This window comes from Prunus persica, chromosome G5, assembly GCF_000346465.2.
Source record: "Prunus persica cultivar Lovell chromosome G5, Prunus_persica_NCBIv2, whole genome shotgun sequence".
NCBI lineage: Eukaryota > Viridiplantae > Streptophyta > Magnoliopsida > Rosales > Rosaceae > Prunus > Prunus persica.
This window is the reverse complement of record NC_034013.1, coordinates 13542947-13562405: the sequence shown is the minus strand read 5'-3', so window position 1 is coordinate 13562405 and position 19459 is coordinate 13542947. Positions and strand designations below refer to the sequence as shown.

General features: G+C 37.7%; 5 protein-coding genes and 1 pseudogene across 7 annotated transcripts; 5 read left to right on the top strand and 1 right to left on the bottom strand.

The window, feature by feature from the left end:
• Positions 2990 to 5287, bottom strand: LOC18776586 (palmitoyl-acyl carrier protein thioesterase, chloroplastic). Of its 2 annotated transcripts, none has more exons than XM_020564261.1 (6): positions 4755 to 5287; positions 4450 to 4583; positions 4166 to 4279; positions 3897 to 4074; positions 3708 to 3776; positions 2990 to 3618 (listed from the first exon to the last, which is right to left on the bottom strand). In XM_020564261.1, the coding sequence occupies exons 1-6, from the start codon at positions 5175 to 5177 to the stop codon at positions 3352 to 3354; spliced, it is 1185 nt and encodes a 394-aa protein (XP_020419850.1). In that variant the 5' UTR covers positions 5178 to 5287; the 3' UTR covers positions 2990 to 3351. The 2 variants fall into 2 exon arrangements, with proteins under 2 accessions (XP_020419850.1, XP_007210704.1); XM_007210642.2 differs by having other exon boundaries at positions 2990 to 3615; positions 4755 to 5285.
• LOC18777006 (HVA22-like protein e) lies at positions 6492 to 7779 on the top strand. Of its 2 annotated transcripts, none has more exons than XM_007209690.2 (5): positions 6492 to 6723; positions 6851 to 6877; positions 7019 to 7141; positions 7223 to 7427; positions 7504 to 7779. In XM_007209690.2, exons 1-5 carry the CDS (start codon positions 6677 to 6679, stop codon positions 7522 to 7524), a joined length of 423 nt encoding a protein of 140 aa, XP_007209752.1. In that variant the 5' UTR covers positions 6492 to 6676; the 3' UTR covers positions 7525 to 7779. The 2 variants fall into 2 exon arrangements, with proteins under 2 accessions (XP_007209752.1, XP_020418890.1); XM_020563301.1 differs by having other exon boundaries at positions 7501 to 7779.
• On the top strand, positions 9907 to 10815 carry LOC18777947 (histone chaperone RTT106). The gene has a single exon (XM_007210121.2). The coding sequence runs from the start codon at positions 9989 to 9991 to the stop codon at positions 10631 to 10633; it is 645 nt and encodes a 214-aa protein (XP_007210183.1). The 5' UTR covers positions 9907 to 9988; the 3' UTR covers positions 10634 to 10815.
• On the top strand, positions 12236 to 14191 carry LOC18776959 (11-beta-hydroxysteroid dehydrogenase 1B). The gene is made up of 6 exons (XM_020563545.1): positions 12236 to 12577; positions 12668 to 12860; positions 12944 to 13029; positions 13171 to 13302; positions 13410 to 13577; positions 13757 to 14191. Exons 1-6 carry the CDS (start codon positions 12257 to 12259, stop codon positions 14045 to 14047), a joined length of 1191 nt encoding a protein of 396 aa, XP_020419134.1. The 5' UTR covers positions 12236 to 12256; the 3' UTR covers positions 14048 to 14191.
• On the top strand, positions 14864 to 17348 carry LOC18775747 (11-beta-hydroxysteroid dehydrogenase-like 4A). Its single transcript, XM_020564549.1, has 6 exons — positions 14864 to 15169; positions 15265 to 15457; positions 15591 to 15682; positions 15849 to 15980; positions 16082 to 16213; positions 16976 to 17348. The coding sequence occupies exons 1-6, from the start codon at positions 14987 to 14989 to the stop codon at positions 17186 to 17188; spliced, it is 945 nt and encodes a 314-aa protein (XP_020420138.1). The 5' UTR covers positions 14864 to 14986; the 3' UTR covers positions 17189 to 17348.
• Positions 17431 to 19457, top strand: LOC18777965 (annotated as a pseudogene).

The following is a 19459-nucleotide window of genomic DNA, read 5'->3' as shown; positions in this document are numbered from 1 at the left end:
TATTTATAATTTTTTTAGTATTGATCAACGATAACTTATGATGCGTAGAAGTATGTGTTTAATCAACAATTCTAGATTTCTTCTTAAGATTATCTTATGAAACCAAAAACAATTCATATACAATTGCACGGTTTGGGCATTTGGAGGAGCTATGGGCAACTGGAGACTGTACTACGTCAGCGTGACGTGATCGGAATATTCCATTCTTTGTTACGTCCAACTCAAAGCCACACGTTGTCGGAGCGCGTGACCGAAGGCGCTTTGTCTCATTTGTATGGATGGATTGGGAACTTGGAACTTGATGGGTTGGTATAGGGGCCCACGTGATGGGCCCAATGTTGTTTATTGCCCAACCCACGTGACACCCAACTGTTTCTTTTCATTTTTCTTTGCTTTTATATATTTTATTATTATTCTCTACTCCTCCACTTTTGTCTTTTTCTTTCACTAACTTTTCTGCCTCCATGTATCACTCTCTCGCGTTCCTAACTTTTTAATCTTTTATTTAACCTTGCAAATTACCTATTTAATTAGAATTGTGTTAGTATTACTCAATGCTACATTGCCTTCTCTAATGTTGTGGCAACCAAGATGCTACATTTTTGTCCCCCATATGTTCAAGTTCGATACTCCATCACGATTCACGAGAGATAAAAGTTCATTTTGCTTTCGTTGATAACATATAAAATAAACATTGAACTCGAACTTATGAAAATCATACTTGAAATATCATCCAATAAAATCAATAAAACTTCAACTAAACAAAATACTGATCTACATTTCTTAATTGTTAAAGATAAAAAGAGATGAATTAGAAGTATTGAGATAATATCTTTTTCAAAAACACTAACGTCAATGACGTATAGACACAGACTGGTCAACAATGCTGAGTAAGCATCTCGTACTCACACATAATTAACCCTAACAATCCTCCGTCACTATGTACCACATGCATGAATTATGACACACGGAGGACTCAAAGAAATCACAATCTCAGCAAATATGGAGATGGAAAAGATTGTAACACTTTGCAAAGTTAAAAGTTTAAAAGAAAAACGTGGCATGAATGAAAGCCACATATTGTTTATTGGAACTTGGACAGAGATGCAAAAGAGCATAGGTTTTGGATCGAAATATTATTGGGATGAGATTGGTCATGATTAATATTTGTTTAGCCAATTGCAACACCCAAATATTTTATTTATTTGTGCTTCTATTAATCTCTCTAATTATACATTGCATTTCATAGGGAAAACGTCTGATTAGAGACAAGATGATTTGGAAGGGGTAAACATTATCTCCATCATCACTGATCAAGAATATTGTGTCAGTATTCATAGGATTCTTGTCACCATCAATGTCATCGCTAGTGCTTTTTTAATATTTCATAAGGATGTCATAGCTAGTTGTAGCATGTACCTTCACATAAAGTAGAAAAAAGATTACACACCCAACGCTAGATTTGATGTTCTTTCACGAGAATGTAGTAACTACTTTAGCTACTGTCTCAGTGTGACCATTGTTAATTATTATTATTACTAGTTTATACTATTGTTTGATTAAACAAATTTTAAAAATATATATATTTTTTAATACAATCGATAGTCTAAACAAACTATAATAGAGAAGGGGAAATTTTTCACACACTACTAAATTTTCATCGAGAAATTCGAACATGAGATTACTGGTCTACAAGTCAAAGTCATTCTTGTAACACCTAGATTACATCATGTCACTCTAAAGAGTGTTTGTCTTCTTGCGCAATTAGAAAGTTTGATTCTCGCTTTCTTCAATTTAAAAGACACATATATATGAATTAATTAGTAGTGCCTTAAGACGTTATAAAATATAATGCAAGAGAGGTAGACCACTTATTAAAGTATAATTAACTGCGCTACCTGCCTCTACAAATGGGTTGTTATGGAAAAAAGTGAGATTCATAAAATGGGCAAAGTACTATATAATAACTCTTCCCACATATAATTCATTTTGGTAAGTGTCAGATTAATACCATATGATTAAAAAAAATGTTAAAAAGCTCCCAACCCCAAAACTGTCTGGAATATGATATTAAGATGAATTGTTTAATGTGATCGATGAAGAAGATGGGATCTTCATGCTTAGCTTAGCTGCAAGAAGATGAGAGAAAACTTTTTTTTCTTGGCCCTCATTGATTGCAGGCTTTGACTGGATATTCTTGTCAACAAAAGGTCTCTAGTTTTTTGTTGACGAATCAAAGAAATCGGGTGGAGGTGGGTTGAGGAGAGAAGGGTTGCCTTGCGTAAAGGGTTTTGTTTGGTGTGAAAAGTTGGAGAGAGAGAGACAGAAACAAAATAATGGTTCTTCTTCTAGACTGGACTGGACATGATTCATGATTCATGATTCATGAAGATGAAGTGCTGCTTGCTTCATCTTTCTTTTTTTTTTTGCCATCTCATTTTCCACCTTTCTTCTTCTTCTTTCCAAGTTTGGGGTTTGCGTGGTTGGTCTGCGTTTCATCAAAGAAATGATTTTGTCTGAGCAAAGAAATTGAAAACGATTGGAAATATGTACCACCATGTATACCTAGCAGCCTAGCTGGACCCCATAATTGCGAGGTTAGATATCTAGATAGAATAGCAGGACCCACAAGGGGATTATTTAGGTGGGCCCATCTCTTTGCTAATTTTACCATATTGGGCCATTATGGCTTTCTAATAAGCCCTGAACTTGAAAGAGAAAAGCATTTTAAGAAGGATAAACCATAAAGCCCAATAAATTGATGAACCAAATTAGGGTTTGGCTTGGGTTCGTCCGTTGACTTTCCAAACACACACACACAAAAAAAGAATCCCCATTAATTTGATTCTATGTGTGATAAAAATGGTTTCATATAAGTTCTAATTGATAATCTAATAACATAACATATTACGGTTGTTGATTAAACTTGAAATCTAAATTTTTGTAGAGTATTAAGACGGAATGGCTTTTAAATTTATAGTCTAGTTGGTAACACGAATGAACCTTATTGCCTTTATGACAATTCAGCCTTCTCATTAATATACACAGAAATATGTTACCCGGCCCTATAGTTGTGTATTTCTTGCTCAAAAACATTCCTAGTAAATCAGATAAATTACTGAAATTGTATGTGAATATGTCATTCCCTTAGAAGATAAGTCCTCCCAAGCTATGCACTGTCATGAAGTGCACTTGCAAAACATTGTTACAGCCTGATGAATACAGCACACTAAAGCCAAACAGTGATTATAAAAAAAAAAACCTAAAAGAACCCATCAGCGGGGAAAGCAAAAGGCTTGAAGAGAAATCGATGTGGGGGGGCACAGATTGAAACTGCTGCCCATACTGAAATCAGTGCAACTTATGTTTTTGCTTGAGATGCCACTCTGTTCGTGCTCGTACTATCTCGGCCTTATCGGCCTGCATCCGAAGCAGATGCGTGTACTCTAGGTCGGGCCTACGGTTGATGGAGTTGTTCTTGCAATTGGAGTCTTCAGCCAAACTTGCTGTTGCACTTGTCATGGACTCAAGCAAGTTTGATTGCCTGCATTCACGTCTATACTCCAATGTCATGCTTGTGAGATCATAATCTCTTAACACATTGATGGGCACACTCTGCTTAATAAAACACAAATTAATTTTGATTTAGTAACACATAATGAAAATGAAAAATGTTGCATGTAAGAGCAGCTTGTGTTATGTATTACCTCCAAAATCCATCCAATGTATTTCACATTGTTTACATGCTGGTTGGCATCCATGTCACTCCATCTGGGCTGGGATAATTGCAAGAGAAAGTAGGTTGTTGATATATTAAGATGCTAACCAATTACCAACATTGCATGAAATTTTGATTAGTTTGATAGTTTGGTGGTCTTATATTTTTCTAGACTTACTGCTAAGCCTGAGCGGATCCTCCCTGCAGTGCCGTCGGTGAGCTTGTCGATTTTTTCGCTGTCATTTTTCTCAGTGGCGACTGCAACTCTGTTTAGGTAGAATGGTAGCACTTCCTGTCTCACTTGTTCTGGAATCTTGGACAGCCTTCTTGTTTCTCTGTTCATGATCACCCAAGTGCTGCATGACAGATAAAAAAAATTGGAGGTCAGCTAAGCTATTTAGAGTTTTAAGTTTGGATAAATTATAAATTAAGCAGAAGAAGCTAGACCTTGTAGCTCTTGTAATGATTTCTTGAGTCTTGTAGTCTCGGATGATCCAATCCCTGCGCATTCCATTTTTGCCTGCTGCATCCACCCAAGTATCTATTTCAACAACATCTCCCCTGTCACATAACCCATTTTAGTGCATTAGTGGGGTGCGAGTAATGCTAGAGAGACCACATTTTTAGTGTTTGTCTTGGGCATAGAGATAGCCTCTTGCAAAAATATTATCAATTATTATGTCTAGTTGTTAATAAAAACATAAACTGCCACACAATATGGCATCACATACCAGGAGCTATATCTCTGTACTTGAATGAAGATGCGGGTGACGACCCAAATAAGCTTCCGGATGCTCATCTCACGGGTAGCACCGAACCCGTTTCCAGCCAGGCCAGAGCTTGTCACATGATTTAGAGCTGTTTCCTGCAACCAGTGGCTTTCATAGTTAATGAAAATATAAACTCTAGACTTTCATGATTAAACTCTCCTAATTAATGACAGTATGTTCATTAATTTCACAGTGAGCAAAAATTACAAAGGGCTATCCCTCTCAGACAGAGACATAAAAGAGTAAAAAAGGAAAAAAAAATGGACCTGAAGGAGATTCATGAGCGTTTCCATGGTGGCAGTTTTGTCTGGTCCAATCTCATAAGACCTGATTACGAAGGTCTGCCTATATACAAACCTGCCCTCAACAAAATTTCCATGCAAAGAGGAATGAGCAGGTGCATCAATGTCACTATCTTTAATTAACTCTGTACTATTTTTGTTTCCAAACAATGTACCCTCTCCCACATGAACCCCATTGACCTTTCCATTGATTGTCTCCACACTTCTAGGAGTTCCTCCGGCGCTGGTTCTCACCGAAAACTTTCCATTTTTGCTTGTGATCATTGCTACACGCCTTGAACGATAAAACCCCAATTTGGTGGCCATCTCATTCTTCTCTGCCTTGCACATGTCCCTTGGAAGGCATAGTGTAGCAATGTTGTAAGTTCTTGCTGCCATTGATGCCATAATTTCTAAGCGCTCATTTGGTTGATCAGAGATATTAAAAGAAATAAACCCAACAAAGTTTTAAGTTTGATAAAAGAGGGTGATCTAGCTTTTAGCACTTGTTGAAGAAAGAAAATTTGTCAAATATTTGTAGTAGGTGTAACCACTTATTAGCAGGACAAAGGGAAGATTTTGTCTTAAAATGGAGGAGGGCATGGGATTTCAGCTCAACCACTTCAATGGGTGGGGGAGAAATGTGGAGGGCCTGCACCAATGGCTTACACGCCAATGTAATTAGTGGTGTTTTTGTGCAAGTTTACAAGGTAGTTTTTAATAATAGATAACTTGGGGAAAAGTAATTTGGATTAATTAGTAACTCTACCATTGATTATGTTGTTTAATTTGGTCTTACTATTATGTTCTTGCAAGAAAAAAGGGGTACCTCTAAACAATAAGCCTTGTTTTGGTAATCTGCCTTCCAACTTTGGCTAGGAATACAGAAGCATTCGTTAACAAAAACAACACTTAGCCTCGAGAAGAAAGCCCACAGACAGAAATGCTTGGTCAAGCAAGACATGAAATTTTCATACCCTTTTTTATTCTACTTCCATAAAAGCCCACTTTCCACCCTTGGTAATGCAGCGCATTGGTCATCAGAAACCCAAATCTGATTTAGCCCACAAAGATGCTTGTTGACCATAGACCAAGTAAGTTGCATTGTAGGGGGTTAAAATCCTAATCTTGCCCTAAAGAGAGTCGTATTTACAACCGAGTGTATACTTTTGTATCTATAACACTCATCGCGTTACTATTACATTCATTAGGTGAGATGATAGATTCTCTCCTAAGCATGATGGAATCTGATGCAATGGATGAGAGTTGACACTAATCAAAACTTCACATTAAATATTTAACAAACCCCATATCAAGAAGCTTAAGATAAATCATTACCCCACCTTCGGATAATCCGTCTGGACCGGCCATGTAAAAAAGAAAAGGCAATGTCCTAACCCTACTTAGATTTGGATCGTCATCCTCCGGCACGTGTCACCGACGTCGACTAAAAAAACAGAAGAAAAAACATGACACGTGGCTTGTGTCTGGGGCAAAGAACAAAGGCATTGTGTCATTTGAGGGAAATGGCAGGGCCCAAGGCAGTCCAGTCCAGCCACACACACACCTGACCAACCTGATGAGACCACACTGTGCTTTCAGCCTCTAGATTGCGATTGGGCGGTGCTAAATCCACATCGACACGTCCAAGGCAGAATCCGATACTTGCTCTTCTCCTGCCACGTGTCCTCTTCATATTATCATATAAATACATGTAGCAAACACCCCACAACCACCGTCCAAAATCACATTAATTGTCTTCATTTCTCCAGCTCTGAACAGTGAAACCCTTTTCTCACTGGCTCAGTTTTCTGCAACCAATCCCTCTTAGTTTGTGCTTTCAATTTAATTTCTTGGTGTGTTTTTTTTCCTCCTTTTGGAACCCACAAAGACAGAGACACAGAACAATGGGAAAAGCCTGGACCATGCTTACCCAACTTCATTCACTGGCTGGGTAAGACTTTAATTTCTTTTACTGCTTTTTCATCTTCTTTTTTGGGTTTAATTTTCTTTCCAACATTTTTTAATTTTGTGCTTTATCAGTTTATCTAATTCCCAATGTTCTTGGAATTTTTTTGCAGGCCAGTGGTGACGTTGCTTTACCCCTTGTAAGCAGCTCCTCTCTGTCTCTGTCTCTCTCTGTGTCAAGTTTTTATTTTTTTGTTTTTGCATTTTTTTCATTATATTAATAAAACCCAGTAAGGGTATGAACTTGTTCTTGATTTTTGTGTATGTGTGTTTGATTATAGATATGCATCAGTGATAGCCATAGAGAGCACATCTAAGATAGATGATGAGCAGTGGCTTGCTTATTGGATCATCTACTCTTTCCTCACTCTCTTGGAGATGGTAATCCAACCAGCTCTAGAGTGGTAAGAACAAATCATAAAAGCTTCAAGAATACACAGATACTATCAGAAACTAAGTTTATGATTGGAAAATGGAATTTGCAGGTTACCAATTTGGTATGAAGTGAAGCTTGTGTTTGTGGCATGGTTGGTTCTTCCACAATTCCAAGGTGCAGCTTTCTTGTACGAGAAATATGTGAGACAGCAGCTCAGGAGGTATAGAGATGGGAGAGATCATCCTCAATCCTCCCAGAAGTCCCCCACTGGGAAAGGAAAGAACAAGTTTGTGCAGTTCATGACCCCCAAGAATGTGAGTTCCTTCTTTTGAGACTTTGATAATATTTTTTATTATCTCTTATTGATCCTTTTTTGGTTATGGGCAGCAGGGGGAGCAGGAGGCTTATTGAGAAGGGCAGAGCAAGAAGAGGCTTGCTTTTTGGTGTGAAAGAGTGAAGCTTCTTCAACCATCGTCTTCTTTTTCACCTTTGTGCCTTTTACTTTAGTTGTTTTTAACTTTGACTTTAACCTCTTCCAATGTACAAGTTGATGACTTTTTGGGCTTTTGTGGCCGTTCTTCATGATGTCTAATATATAGACGAGACACATGTTATCAGAAATCGTTGTTATATCACTTTCTGTTCAAATGGGGTTTATATTCATACACGTCTCTCTCATCCGTGTCCACTTTTCAACCCCCACTAATAACTGTGGAAGGTGTTTCTTCGCGCACTCACACATGCCCAACCTAAAATGCGTTGCTTAAAAAGAAGGGAGGCTAGTTTGATTTGTATTGGTTGGTTAGGTAGGTGTGTTGTTTTGGGGGGATTGCCAGGAAGGCTAATCAGTTGTCTTTAACTTGAGTGGGCCTAATGAAGTTGGTTTGAAGTGGGCTGCTCATGAAAAGAGCCCAAAAGAAAAGAAAAAAAAAATATATAAGCGATAGTCTAAATCATAGGATTTATGCATTAAAACGTGAAGTTTATTTAAATGGTTCCTTGAATTTTTAACCTAAAGAAAACGACTGTGTGATGCAAAGGCCCTTCACGGGTTGAGAAAAACTAGGTAAAAAATTTAGGCTTGAAATTGTTTTCCTTCCATGTTGCAAGATATGCAACTAAATGGTCACAAATTACAACCGCAAAAAGAAATAAAAGGGAAAGGAAGAACAGACAACAAAGAAAAAGAAGAAGGGAAAAGACCCTCAACAAAATGGCACCCGAGGCCTCCCATTATTTTTTGGGATTCGCACCGCCCATGAAAATGTGTGTGAATGAAATTGGGATACCATACATTTTAAACAAGTAAAAACAGCTTTTCAAGTTTTGAGCCCATATCAAATTCAAATCAATCTGTGGATTAATTTTCCAGTTGTGCTAACTTTTAAAGGCTTCATTTTTTGTGGGAATATTTTGGTTGCTTTGTACTCTGGTGTACTGGATACATGTACGTACACTGTACACTTCCATCACATGCATGGCATGTGGGCTGAGCAAGGAAGAATCACCATGTAATTAGATTAGGCATCCACATGATCCACATCCGCATCCATTTACCAACTTTTAGAAAAGTTTTTCGGTTCTTTAGGCACCAAGAATTAAGAACTAATTAAGCACTAATTATCAAGCAAGTTGGGTTGTTTTTAAATTATTAAGAATTAAGAAACAAATGATAATTTTGAACTCCTTTCACTAAATACATGTTGGATTACAGCACTAATCTCCTTTTATCTTAGGAAGGAGGAATCATACACGTATACTCCTCAGAAATGAAAAAGTGAGAGGAAAAGGAGATGGTGTTGATTTGTTTGTTTTTATTTTTATTCATATAGAAACGATCGTTAAAACTACTTTAATTTAGAGGGAGGAGATTTAAACTTAAGGTGGGCTCATTGTCGCGTGGGTAATTTACTCAACTCAATCTGCAGAAAGAGTATTCATATCTACCAATATAAAATAAGATTTGCTTTTAGTTCCCTAGATTTCATCTAAACGGCCTTGGCGCTTTCATGATCTAAAAAAGCTATTTTCAATAATGTCTAAGTTGCAAAGAAAAACCATGACTTAGTGCTCATAAAATGATTATAATTAAGCATGATTTGTATACAACTCTCTTCTGGTGTAAATTTAATTGAATATGAAAACAGGAGATCATTTTGATGGAATATGACTTTAATAATTAAATATCTACTAACAAAAGAAATTATAAAATATTACGATAGTATGATCATGTAATACATCTTGTACACGTGTTATAATATCGTCACATGCTACATCTTGTACTGTAGTATTCTATAATTACTCCTACTCACACCCCTCCCCGGTTACCTTTTTTGTTCCACTCAACAATGTCCCATCTAGTTGAGGAATTATGTGAGCAAAAAGCCAACAAAGCCTTCACTCAAACGTCCAGGAAAAAGAAGGGAAATACAATTATGCATATGCTTTCTACGTGGACTGCTTCTCCTTTAATAAATTTCATGAACAAAGAGAATCTATCTATAGCCCCAAACACCATCGAAGGCTCAAACTCATTCCTTAGTTGCATCAGTGAAGCTGATCATAATATTCTGAGATTCTGTTACTAAATATTAATAAAAATTTGCAAGCAGGGCAAAAGCAGGTAGCCTGAGAAGCAAAAGTAACCAATAAAACACCAATCAATCTCCCACGACTTTACAAAAGTCACCTTCCCATATAAAGTAATAATCTGATGAATGTTAATTACAGAAGTAACCCCATTTCACCCACTATATAAACCAGTGTTTGCAAATGCTCTATGGTCCGCAGATGAAAACCACCCCCTCAATCTTTTTTCTTGTTATTCTGAGATTCTCCTGACTCATCAGAATTACCTCTAGTCCCTTAGGCAACAATGGATCCCATCAAGATCTTGAAGTTCAAAGCAATGCACAAGCACAACAAGAGGCATCACCAGCCTTTCAACACTCTCTTCCTTTATACTTTGACAGCATTAACTTGCAGTCTGTTTTGTTTTAGCCCTTTATGGCTTCCCTCTTTAACTTCTTCCATGAAGGCCTTTGTCTTTGTTTCTGTCCCAAAAATCAGTTCACTGTTTTTGAGCTCCAAGTTTGTGTTCATACTAGGCAATCTCATTGTTGTTGCCCTTGTTGGAGAATCCAAAATCTTTTCCACAGTCTCTTCTGCATCTAATATTGTTGACCAATATGAAAGCATGAAAAGGTGCCAAACCCTTCAGAGCTCTTCCACCCACCACCAAAAGGAACCCAAGAATCTGAGTACTTATGTGGAAGAAAAGGTGCTGCTGAAGAGGACTTGTGGAGATGAAGAAGCTATAGAAGGGAAAGGATGGGATGAAGAAAGTGAGGAAGTAGTGGTGAAGGTGAAAGAGGATATAGATGAAGATGAAGATGAAGATGATGATGATGATGATGATCAGAAATTGAACCAAAGAGCTGATGATTTTATTGCAAGGGTCACTGAAAGAAGGCTGTTTGAATTGGAGCTAGATAACTGCTTTTGCAACAGTGAAAAGTGAACTTTAGTAGTAGAATAGTTATAGGTTTAGTAGCAATTAAAGCTGAAGAAGCAGTCTTTTTTCTTATGTTTTTCCAACCAGTATATGGTCGGTTAGAACAAGATAGTGATATGTTTGCATGTAAATTTATGACTCCTTGTTCAAGTATATATTCAATTGCCCTATACTACTTGGTAAGAAAAGCTACTGTGTTTCGTTGGTTTGGAGTGGACTATTTATTTTCATTAAATTGAATTAGTGTCTTGACCGTTGTATACCAAACGAGATTGAACATGTGTTAGAATTAAAAAGACGGAATTAATTCTGCTGATCTGAAGAGCAACGAACGTTGTTCAACAACAAAATTCAATCTGATTCAAGGTGCCATAAACCTTAAAGCTCCAACAAAATCCAAGCTTCAGCTGCTTCTATAACTTTTTGTAATGTTCGTATAAAGACGAACACAGAAAGTCACCTTTTTCTCCCTTCTCTGAAATTCCCGTGGCAGTGGGTTTGGGAGTGTACGCGTGGGGTGGGACTGCAATGCTTACTAATACAAGCCCAGCCCAACCCAACCCAACCCAACCCAATCATCCTATATTATAAGGCTATCTCTAGTCATAAGACTAAGTGTAGTCCAGGGCAAAAAATTTAGCCTTTCAAAATATTAATTTTTAAAAAAAAAAATAGTGCATAGCTAAATTTTTCAATCTCTAGTTATGCAGGGTTATATTTTAGGGTCTTTCTTATTTTATTATTTTGCGAAAAACTATAGTAAAACACTCATACATTCTACAACTATGTATTATTTAATTTAATTAAACTACTATTTAGAGACAATATTCCATATATGACAAGATTTCTGATAAGATTTTGTGTCTACGTGACACGTCTTATCCTGAAGAAATCTTAATAATTTTTCGAGCTATGATTTTTGAGTGACACATGTTGAATTTTTTTATAATTTTTTCTTAAATAACACGAATTGAAACATTTAAAACATTTAAAAAATATGTGTGAAAACATGATTTGAAAACATTTTAAACATGAATTGAAAACATTTAAAACATTTTAAAACGTTGAAAACATTTAAAATTTGAAAACATAAATTTTCAGGCTCCAACAGTCATGACTAGTAATCTTTTTCTTAAATAACACGAATCGAAAATATTTTAAAATGCATATATATATCCAGCTGACATCATTGATGACGTCAGCACTTTTAATGTTAGCTATTGAATATGTATTTACATGAGATGATTCGTGCTTTTACCTATATTTGATAATTTATCTTCTTCAAAAGCACATGTATGGGGCTCACAAAAAATTTGGCATATGCCAAAGCTAGGCTACATGTGGCTTGATTGGACTAATAGGCCAAATGTGGCCAAAATTTTGTTTAGCCTATGATTGGAGATAAATTTTACATTATTTTAGAGCTATATTTGGGATATAGCCCATAACTAAAGATGACTATGGGAACCCAGGCTCCGTTTTTATTCTTATCCTTCTGAGGCGGCAATATTGAGGAGCACCAAGACAAATTATACCGTCACCCAAGGAATGTCTAGACCACGTGTCCTATTGCTGCCATGCCATGGAACAGTGCCACTGTGCCACCACCTTCTTCTACTTTACATCTGCATGCCTTGCCTTGCTTTATATACAACGAAACCCCAAACCAAACAGATAGCTTTCAAATCCATCTTCATCATCTCAGAAAATCTCAGAACATCTCAGAAAAATATCTGTATCTGTTGTCATCAACTAGTCATGTTGGGTCTTAATCTTATCCACAAGTTCTTGAATCTTGTAGCTCCCCCTTTTACCTTCTTCTCCCTCTGCCTCTTCCTGCCACCCTTTTATCTCTTCAAGTCCTTCCTCTCCGTGTTGAGCTCCATTTTCAGTGAAAACGTCAATGGAAAGGTGGTCCTCATCACCGGTGCCTCCTCTGGTATTGGAGAGGTAAACCCTAAAACCCCATATGAAATTAATAATGTAACATGTTAATTAATTCTTCTTAATTACTTATATATTATTTATTTGTGTTGATAGCATTTGGCTTATGAGTATGCAAAAAGAGGGGCACGGTTAGTTCTTGTTGGGAGGAGAGAGGACTCATTGAGAGAAGTTGTTGATCGAGCAAGTGACTGTGGCTCCCCAGATGTTCTTATGGTTCGTGCTGATGTTTCCAAGGTTGAAGACTGCAAGAGAATTGTTGATGAAACAATCAACCACTTTGGAAGGTGTAAGTGCAACTTCTAAATGAACTAATTTTATCAAAGAGAATTAATGGCATGATTAATTGATGTGTATGGTGAGGTGATGCAGTGGACCATCTGGTGAATAATGCTGGGATCACTTCACTTGGCATGTTGGAAGAAGCAACTGATATCACTAATTTTAGAGCCATCATGGTAATTGCTCTCATTCCATTAATTTTAGCCATCAATTTTTAAGTAACCCAAGTCCTGAATTGGGCTCTGCCCAAAGAAAAAGATTCCTAAATTGGGATATTAATTGTTCCTAGTAGAGGTTGAAACGACTTGTCGTTGCAGGACACAAACTTCTGGGGTTCAGTTTATACGACCCGTTTTGCAATTCCACATCTGAGAAGCAGCAAAGGTAAAATCGTGGTGCTTTCTTCCGCTGCTTCGTGGTTGCCTATACCAAGGCAGAGCATTTACAATGTAAGTAGTCTTTGAAACCCTAATATTTAGAATGTTTGTACTGTACATAATCCATATATATAATTTCATTAATTATTGATTGGTTATATAATATATGATTTGATCAGGCAAGTAAAGCAGCTCTGTTAAGCATGTATGAGACCCTGAGAGTTGAGTTTGGTCCAAACATCCAAATCACAATTGTAACTCCTGGATACATAGAGTCTGAGCTCACCCAAGGCAAATTTTTAATGAGTGATGACGGCGAGATGATAGTGGATCAAGACTTGAGAGATGTAAGCCAATGTGAATCTAAATCATTGATCATGGCTCGATATATTTGTTTGAATTTAGGTCAAGATTAATTAACATCTATCCGTACTGTGAATCTAAGCCATTGATTATCGTTCGATACTTGCTTGAATTTAGGGACAAGATTTATCGTCGTAAATATGAATGTTCATTGTTTGTGCAGGCTCAAGTAAGTGCGACTCCAGTTGGGTCAGTGGAAGGGTGCGCAAAAGCAATAGTGAACAGTGTGTGCCGTGGGGACAGGTACTTGACAGAGCCAGAATGGTTCGGGGTGACATATATATGGAAGGTGTTTTGCCCTGAGCTGCTGGAGTGGGGTTATAGATTGATGTACGTGACAAGGCCAGGCTCTTCGGCCAAAGAAGCACCAAGCAAGAAGATCTTGGATTACACTGGAGCCAAGAACGTACTCTACCCTGAAACCCTCCACAGTCCTGAAGTCAAGACAGATTGAAGTTGTCTACTTGGGGTGGATTTTGGGTTTTGTATATTATGTGAAATAAGAGTGTTGTGTTATATGAGTGTTGGATTCTATATGGTTGAAATTGTGTTGTGTTTTATGTTTTTAGCCAATAAAGGGGATGCTTTTTTGGTCTCACAACTGTTGTCTATGTGTGTACATATTTGCCAGCATATGTGTAGGCGTGTGCATTTCATGATCTGCCAGGTGGCTCCACCTGGGCATGCCACGCGTTGTACAAGCCATGGGGACTATTGGCAAAGCCTAACTATTGGCAATCCATGTGACAGTCATGGAGGGACCAGCTCAATTGTGGAGATTCACTTCTTTTGAATATGAGATTTGGCGATGCCTCTATGACATATACCAACTATGTTGTCTCAAGCCAAGAAAAGGAAAAAAGAAAAACACTCGCTCACCAATTAAGTGAAAATAGATGGAAGGAAAGAAAACGAAAAAATTGAAGATAACATTTCTCAACCTATTTGTCGGTATTATGATTGAGGAGAGTCTTTTTATGAGTATTTTAACATAATTCATTTCAGTTTATTTCACAGTCGTTTTGCCAATCAAACTTCATTAACTATTGAAAATTGATTGAGAATCGAACATGGTTCAGTAATGCTATTACCAACCCAACTAACTCCTTGTGATTGAGAATGAACACTTTTGTAATTGTGATATAATTGTTCTTAACGAGTAATTAGTAAATATATTAACATTTTCCATTAACTGTACGGAAATATGTGGCGCAGGATGCGCATATGCCAATATCGTTAACCTCATACCCTCAATATAATGGCAATCTTCAACAAGATCCCTCTCATCCTCTCTCTCTCTCTCTCTCTCTCTCTCTCTCTCTCTCTCTCTCTCTCTCTCTCTGATTCAGACTAAATACTTGCAAAGTCGCTAGAGAGAAGAAGCTAGGCAGCTATGGATTTGATTCACAAAGTGTTGAACGTAGCAGTCCCTCTACTAACATTCACTGGATTGCTTTTCTTTCTTCCACTTTTTCTCATTTACAAGTTTATTAGTTTCATGCGTCGATCAAAATCCATCGTAAACATGGCCGGCAAAGTTGTCCTCATCACCGGAGCATCTTCAGGTATCGGAGAGGTAACAAATTAATCGCATACACACATCTACATATATTTATTATTTTGTACCTTTTTTTAATCTTATCCAATGTTTTCCTTCTTCTTAATTTGAAGCATTTGGCATATGAGTATGCAAAGAGAGGAGCTCGTCTGGCGTTGGCAGCCAGACGAGAGGACCGCCTTCGGGCGGTGGCCGATAAAGCTCGAGGGCTAGGCTCTCCAGATGCCATTGTGCTCCCAGCTGATGTTTCAATTCTTGAACACTGCAATCGACTTGTTAATGAAACCGTCAATCACTTTGGCCAATGTGAGTAGTTTCTCACAAAACGAATTATGCTTTTTGACTTGTAAAATTATCAAAATCAAAATGAATATCAAAGCTGCTAATTAATTGATGCATGGTTTTTGTTTTTTCCTTGTTTTTTTATGTGCAAAAACAGTGGATCATTTGGTGAACAACGCCGGGGTTCTGCAAGCTGGCTCGTTTGAAGATTGGACACAAGGCCAATTCTCTAAGTTGGTTTCGATCATGGTATTATTTTCTACTTAAATGCATGCATATGATTTGTTGTTCTGTTGAAATTTGTGACCATAAAAGTGTTAATCAACCCACTTAGCCTTGCTTAGGCCCTTCAAATATAATTAAGCTTCAAGTTTAGAGGGCTGTCAGCTAATTCATGTATGACTTTGATGTGTAGGACATAAACTTCTGGGGTTCAGTCTATTGCACCCATTTCTCACTTCCACACTTGAGAAAAAGCAAAGGGAAGATTGTTGTAATTTCTTCATGTGCATCATGGTTTTCTGCACCAAAGTTTGGTTTCTACAATGTAAGAAATTATATCTATAGTATATAGTTTGCTTTATCTAATACCCTTGTTAATGTTAATTATGTTTTGCTAATTGGTTATTAATTTGGTGGCTAATTCAGGCAAGCAAGGCAGCCCTGACTTGCTTCTTTGAGACATTGAGGGCTGAACTGGGATCTGATATTGGGATAACAATTGTGAGCCCAGGAGTGATTGAGTCTGAGATGATAGGAAGCAGCCAATTTTTATCACAGGTAATCAAATCATGTGGGACTCTTCCATTAATTAAAGGCTTGTTTGGGAGTGCTTTTGGAAGTGTTAAAAGCGCTTTCTGACAATCAAAAGCGCTTCTGACAGCGTTTGGCAGAAAAGTTTAGACGTGCTTCTGGGCCATAGAAGCGCTTTTTGGAGAAGCACCTGTCCTCTGCTTCTTGAGGAAGCACGCCCAAGTACTTTTTCAAGAAGCACTTTGATTTTTTATGAAAATTTCAACAACTTTATAATAAAAATACTTTTGTTAGAAGCGCTTATGAGCAGAAGTGATTTCTAGAGAAGCAGTCACAAATGAGCCCTAAATATATCCTCCAAATTTAGATTTGAATTTGGCTAGAATTCTGGTTGATAACTCGTTGGGAGTGCTTTTGGGAGGGCTAAAAGCGTTTTCTGACAACCAAAGCGCTTCTGATATCGTTTGGCAGAAAATGTTAAAAGTGATTCTAGGCCATAGAATCGCTTGGACTTCTTATGAAAATTTCAAGATTTTTATAATAAAAATGCTTTTGTGAGACGCGCTTATGAACATAAATGTTTTCCCACCCGAGTCACATTCATTTTGTTTACAATTATTGAGCGTATATATTAGTCAGTTAGATGTCATTGTCCCACCCTTTGGCACTATGCTTTTAAAAGCTAGACCCTTATTAAACGTGGTTTCGTTAGATGTTTCAATCTGAACTAAATTTGAAGCTACATTTCATGATTGCGTTGTGTATGTGATGATATATGTGTTGTGTTAGGTTCGTTCAAATTTGATGCCAAGTAAGTCAACAGAAGGGTGCACAAAGGCAATTGTGGACAGTGCTTGCCGTGGAGACATGTACCTCACAGAGCCAGCTTGGGTGAAGTTCGGACTCTGGTTGAGGGTTTTCTGCCCTGAGCTACTTGAGAAGCTTTTCCAGCTAATGGCAACGAAGAAGAACCCAGCAGGAACTTCAATTAAAGATGATTAATTAGGAGAAACATTAATTAATTTCTGTTACAATGTAATATTGTACTAACTTCTATCACACTGCTCATGGATCATGGTAGAGAAAATCAGAGTAAAGAATCCGGATCCCGCTACTCGTATCCCTTTTGAACGAGAGTCCAATAAATTATTATTTTTAGTTTTGCCTTGTATTAAAATAAAATAAAATTCTTTTAAAGAGAGTTGGAATTTAAAGCTATGTTGGGTCTCTAAAGAAAACATTTGGGTGCCAATAAAGTTTTCCTATAATTGGTAAAATTACAAACATTAAGCCCAAAAATAAAAAGCCCATGAAGCCCAAATGGAACAAATAAACCGGAAGACTTACCCAGAGATCAGGAAAGTAAAAAATCTTGCCTAGTCAGATCAGAAAAGTAAAAGTGTTTTTGTTACGCTATATAAACCCCGCCCTCCTCTTTCACATCTCACTGAGTTTTTCAGGTTTTTCTAACTTGTTCAGAGAGAGAGAGAGAGAGAGAGAGAGAGAGAATGGAGAGAAGGATTATGCTCGCCGGCCACCCACCTTCCGATTTCCCAACGCCGGACACCTCCGAGAAGGTGTTCATCCCCCCCAAAGTCCTCCTCAACATGCTTTCAAGCATGGTGCGTTCGCTTCTTCCATCTCCTTCTTTATTTCTTATTATAAATTTTATGCAAATTAATTGTTTTTAATCTTTCGTTAATTGTATGAAATTTGATAGCAAGAGCTGGCGTTCCTATGGAGGTGATGGGGTTGTTGCTCGGAGAGTTTCCCGACGAGTACAGAATCGACGTCGTCGACACCATTGAAATGCCGCAGAGTGGTACCGCCGTTAGTGTGGAAGCCATTGATGACGTCTTCCAGACGAAGATGCTCGACATGGTTAAGCAGACTGGACGGTACTAATCTCCGTGTCACTTAGATTATCTAGCTTAATTACGCTTCTGCCTCCTTATAATTAGTTTAATCTTCTTCTGATTCAAACTGCAGGGCAGAGCAGGTTGTAGGTGGTACCATTCACATCCTGGGTTTGGCTGCTGGTTATCTTCTGTGGATATGAACACCCAACAGGTTCTAGCTTTATACAATTTTTCTGAGAGTATATGAATGTTGTGTTAGAAAAATTCCATATGGTTGATAGAGATTATATTCTTTTGACTGTTCTCAATTGGTTTGATTCAATGGCTGCTGGTTAATTGTTAGTTGGATCTTATCATATGCTTGTAAATCTTCTCCAGAGCTTTGAAGCTTTGCATCCGCGTGCGGTGGCGGTGGTGGTGGATCCAATTCAGAGCGTGAAGGGGAAAGTGGTGATTGATGCCTTCCGCCTCATCAACCCACAAACCATAATGCTTGGCCAAGAACCAAGGCGGACAACATCCAATCTGGGGCATCTTAATAAGCCATCCATCCAAGTGAGCTTCTGAACAAGTTTAAATTGTAAATCCCATTCTTTTGCAAATTGTAATGACAAATTTTTGACCTCTTTCTGTAAATTTTCTCTTCAGGGATTGATCCATGGGTTGAACAGGCATTATTACTTACTCCATAGCTGTGGATTTCAGGAGGAATGAACTTGAGGAGAAAATGCTGCTTAGCCTTCGTCAGAAGAAGAAGTTGACTGATGGGCTGATGCTCAAGCCATTTGATGCCCATTCAAAAACAAATGAGCAAACTATTAAGGTAAGAAAGTTCATCTCAATGATTTTAGTTTAATGTAATGGCTTGGCCTGTCACTGTCCAGAAATACTATGATTTTAGTTTTAGAAAAACCACCAAATCTTCATCTCAATGTTGTTTACCTGGTTAAAAGTTCGTGACAAAATGAAAACCTGTTTGACAGAAGAAGCAAGTGTTGGAATTTTGTCACAATAGTTTAAAGTGTGAGCTGATTTGAATTGAGGTCTAGTGTTCATGGTATTTTTTTTTCATTTGGGTTTCGCAGGAAATGTCAACCTTGGCTATGCGATACATCACCGCAGTGCAGGAGGAATACGAGGAGGAAGATGAACCAGAGAAGCTTGCAATTGCTAAGGTGGGAAGGAAAGATGCCAAGAAACACCTTGAGCAACTTGTCTCCAACTTGATGTCCTCAAACATAGGCCAGACTTTTGGAGCAATGCTTGATACTGTTGTCTTCTAGATTGAGTATGTTTGGTACATTTTTTCCTTTCATCTTCTGATGAGATAGATAGAAACTGCAATTTATTTATGTGCTGAGAATGACATTAAATAGCAAACTACATTTGCTTATCTGGAAAAGCTTCCTCAATC

Bases quoted from the DNA above. Each gene is read 5' to 3' on its own strand.
- LOC18776586 (XM_020564261.1), bottom strand. From the start codon at position 5,177: ATGGCATCAATGGCAGCAAGAACTTACAACATTGCTACACTATGCCTT. The intron at 4,584-4,754 runs GTCCATTTTTTT...CACTGGTTGCAG, and splicing joins CGCTCATGAATCTCCTTCAG to GAAACAGCTCTAAATCATGT. The intron at 4,280-4,449 runs GTATGTGATGCC...GTTATGTGACAG, and splicing joins GTACAGAGATATAGCTCCTG to GGGAGATGTTGTTGAAATAG.
- LOC18777006 (XM_020563301.1), top strand. From the start codon at position 6,677: ATGGGAAAAGCCTGGACCATGCTTACCCAACTTCATTCACTGGCTGG. The intron at 6,724-6,850 runs GTAAGACTTTAA...ATTTTTTTGCAG, and splicing joins CAACTTCATTCACTGGCTGG to GCCAGTGGTGACGTTGCTTT. The intron at 7,428-7,500 runs GTGAGTTCCTTC...GGTTATGGGCAG, and splicing joins AGTTCATGACCCCCAAGAAT to CAGGGGGAGCAGGAGGCTTA.
- LOC18777947 (XM_007210121.2), top strand. From the start codon at position 9,989: ATGGATCCCATCAAGATCTTGAAGTTCAAAGCAATGCACAAGCACAAC.
- LOC18776959 (XM_020563545.1), top strand. From the start codon at position 12,257: ATGCCTTGCCTTGCTTTATATACAACGAAACCCCAAACCAAACAGATA. The intron at 12,861-12,943 runs GTAAGTGCAACT...GAGGTGATGCAG, and splicing joins AATCAACCACTTTGGAAGGT to TGGACCATCTGGTGAATAAT. The intron at 13,030-13,170 runs GTAATTGCTCTC...TTGTCGTTGCAG, and splicing joins CTAATTTTAGAGCCATCATG to GACACAAACTTCTGGGGTTC.
- LOC18775747 (XM_020564549.1), top strand. From the start codon at position 14,987: ATGGATTTGATTCACAAAGTGTTGAACGTAGCAGTCCCTCTACTAACA. The intron at 15,981-16,081 runs GTAAGAAATTAT...TGGCTAATTCAG, and splicing joins CAAAGTTTGGTTTCTACAAT to GCAAGCAAGGCAGCCCTGAC. The intron at 16,214-16,975 runs GTAATCAAATCA...GTGTTGTGTTAG, and splicing joins GCAGCCAATTTTTATCACAG to GTTCGTTCAAATTTGATGCC.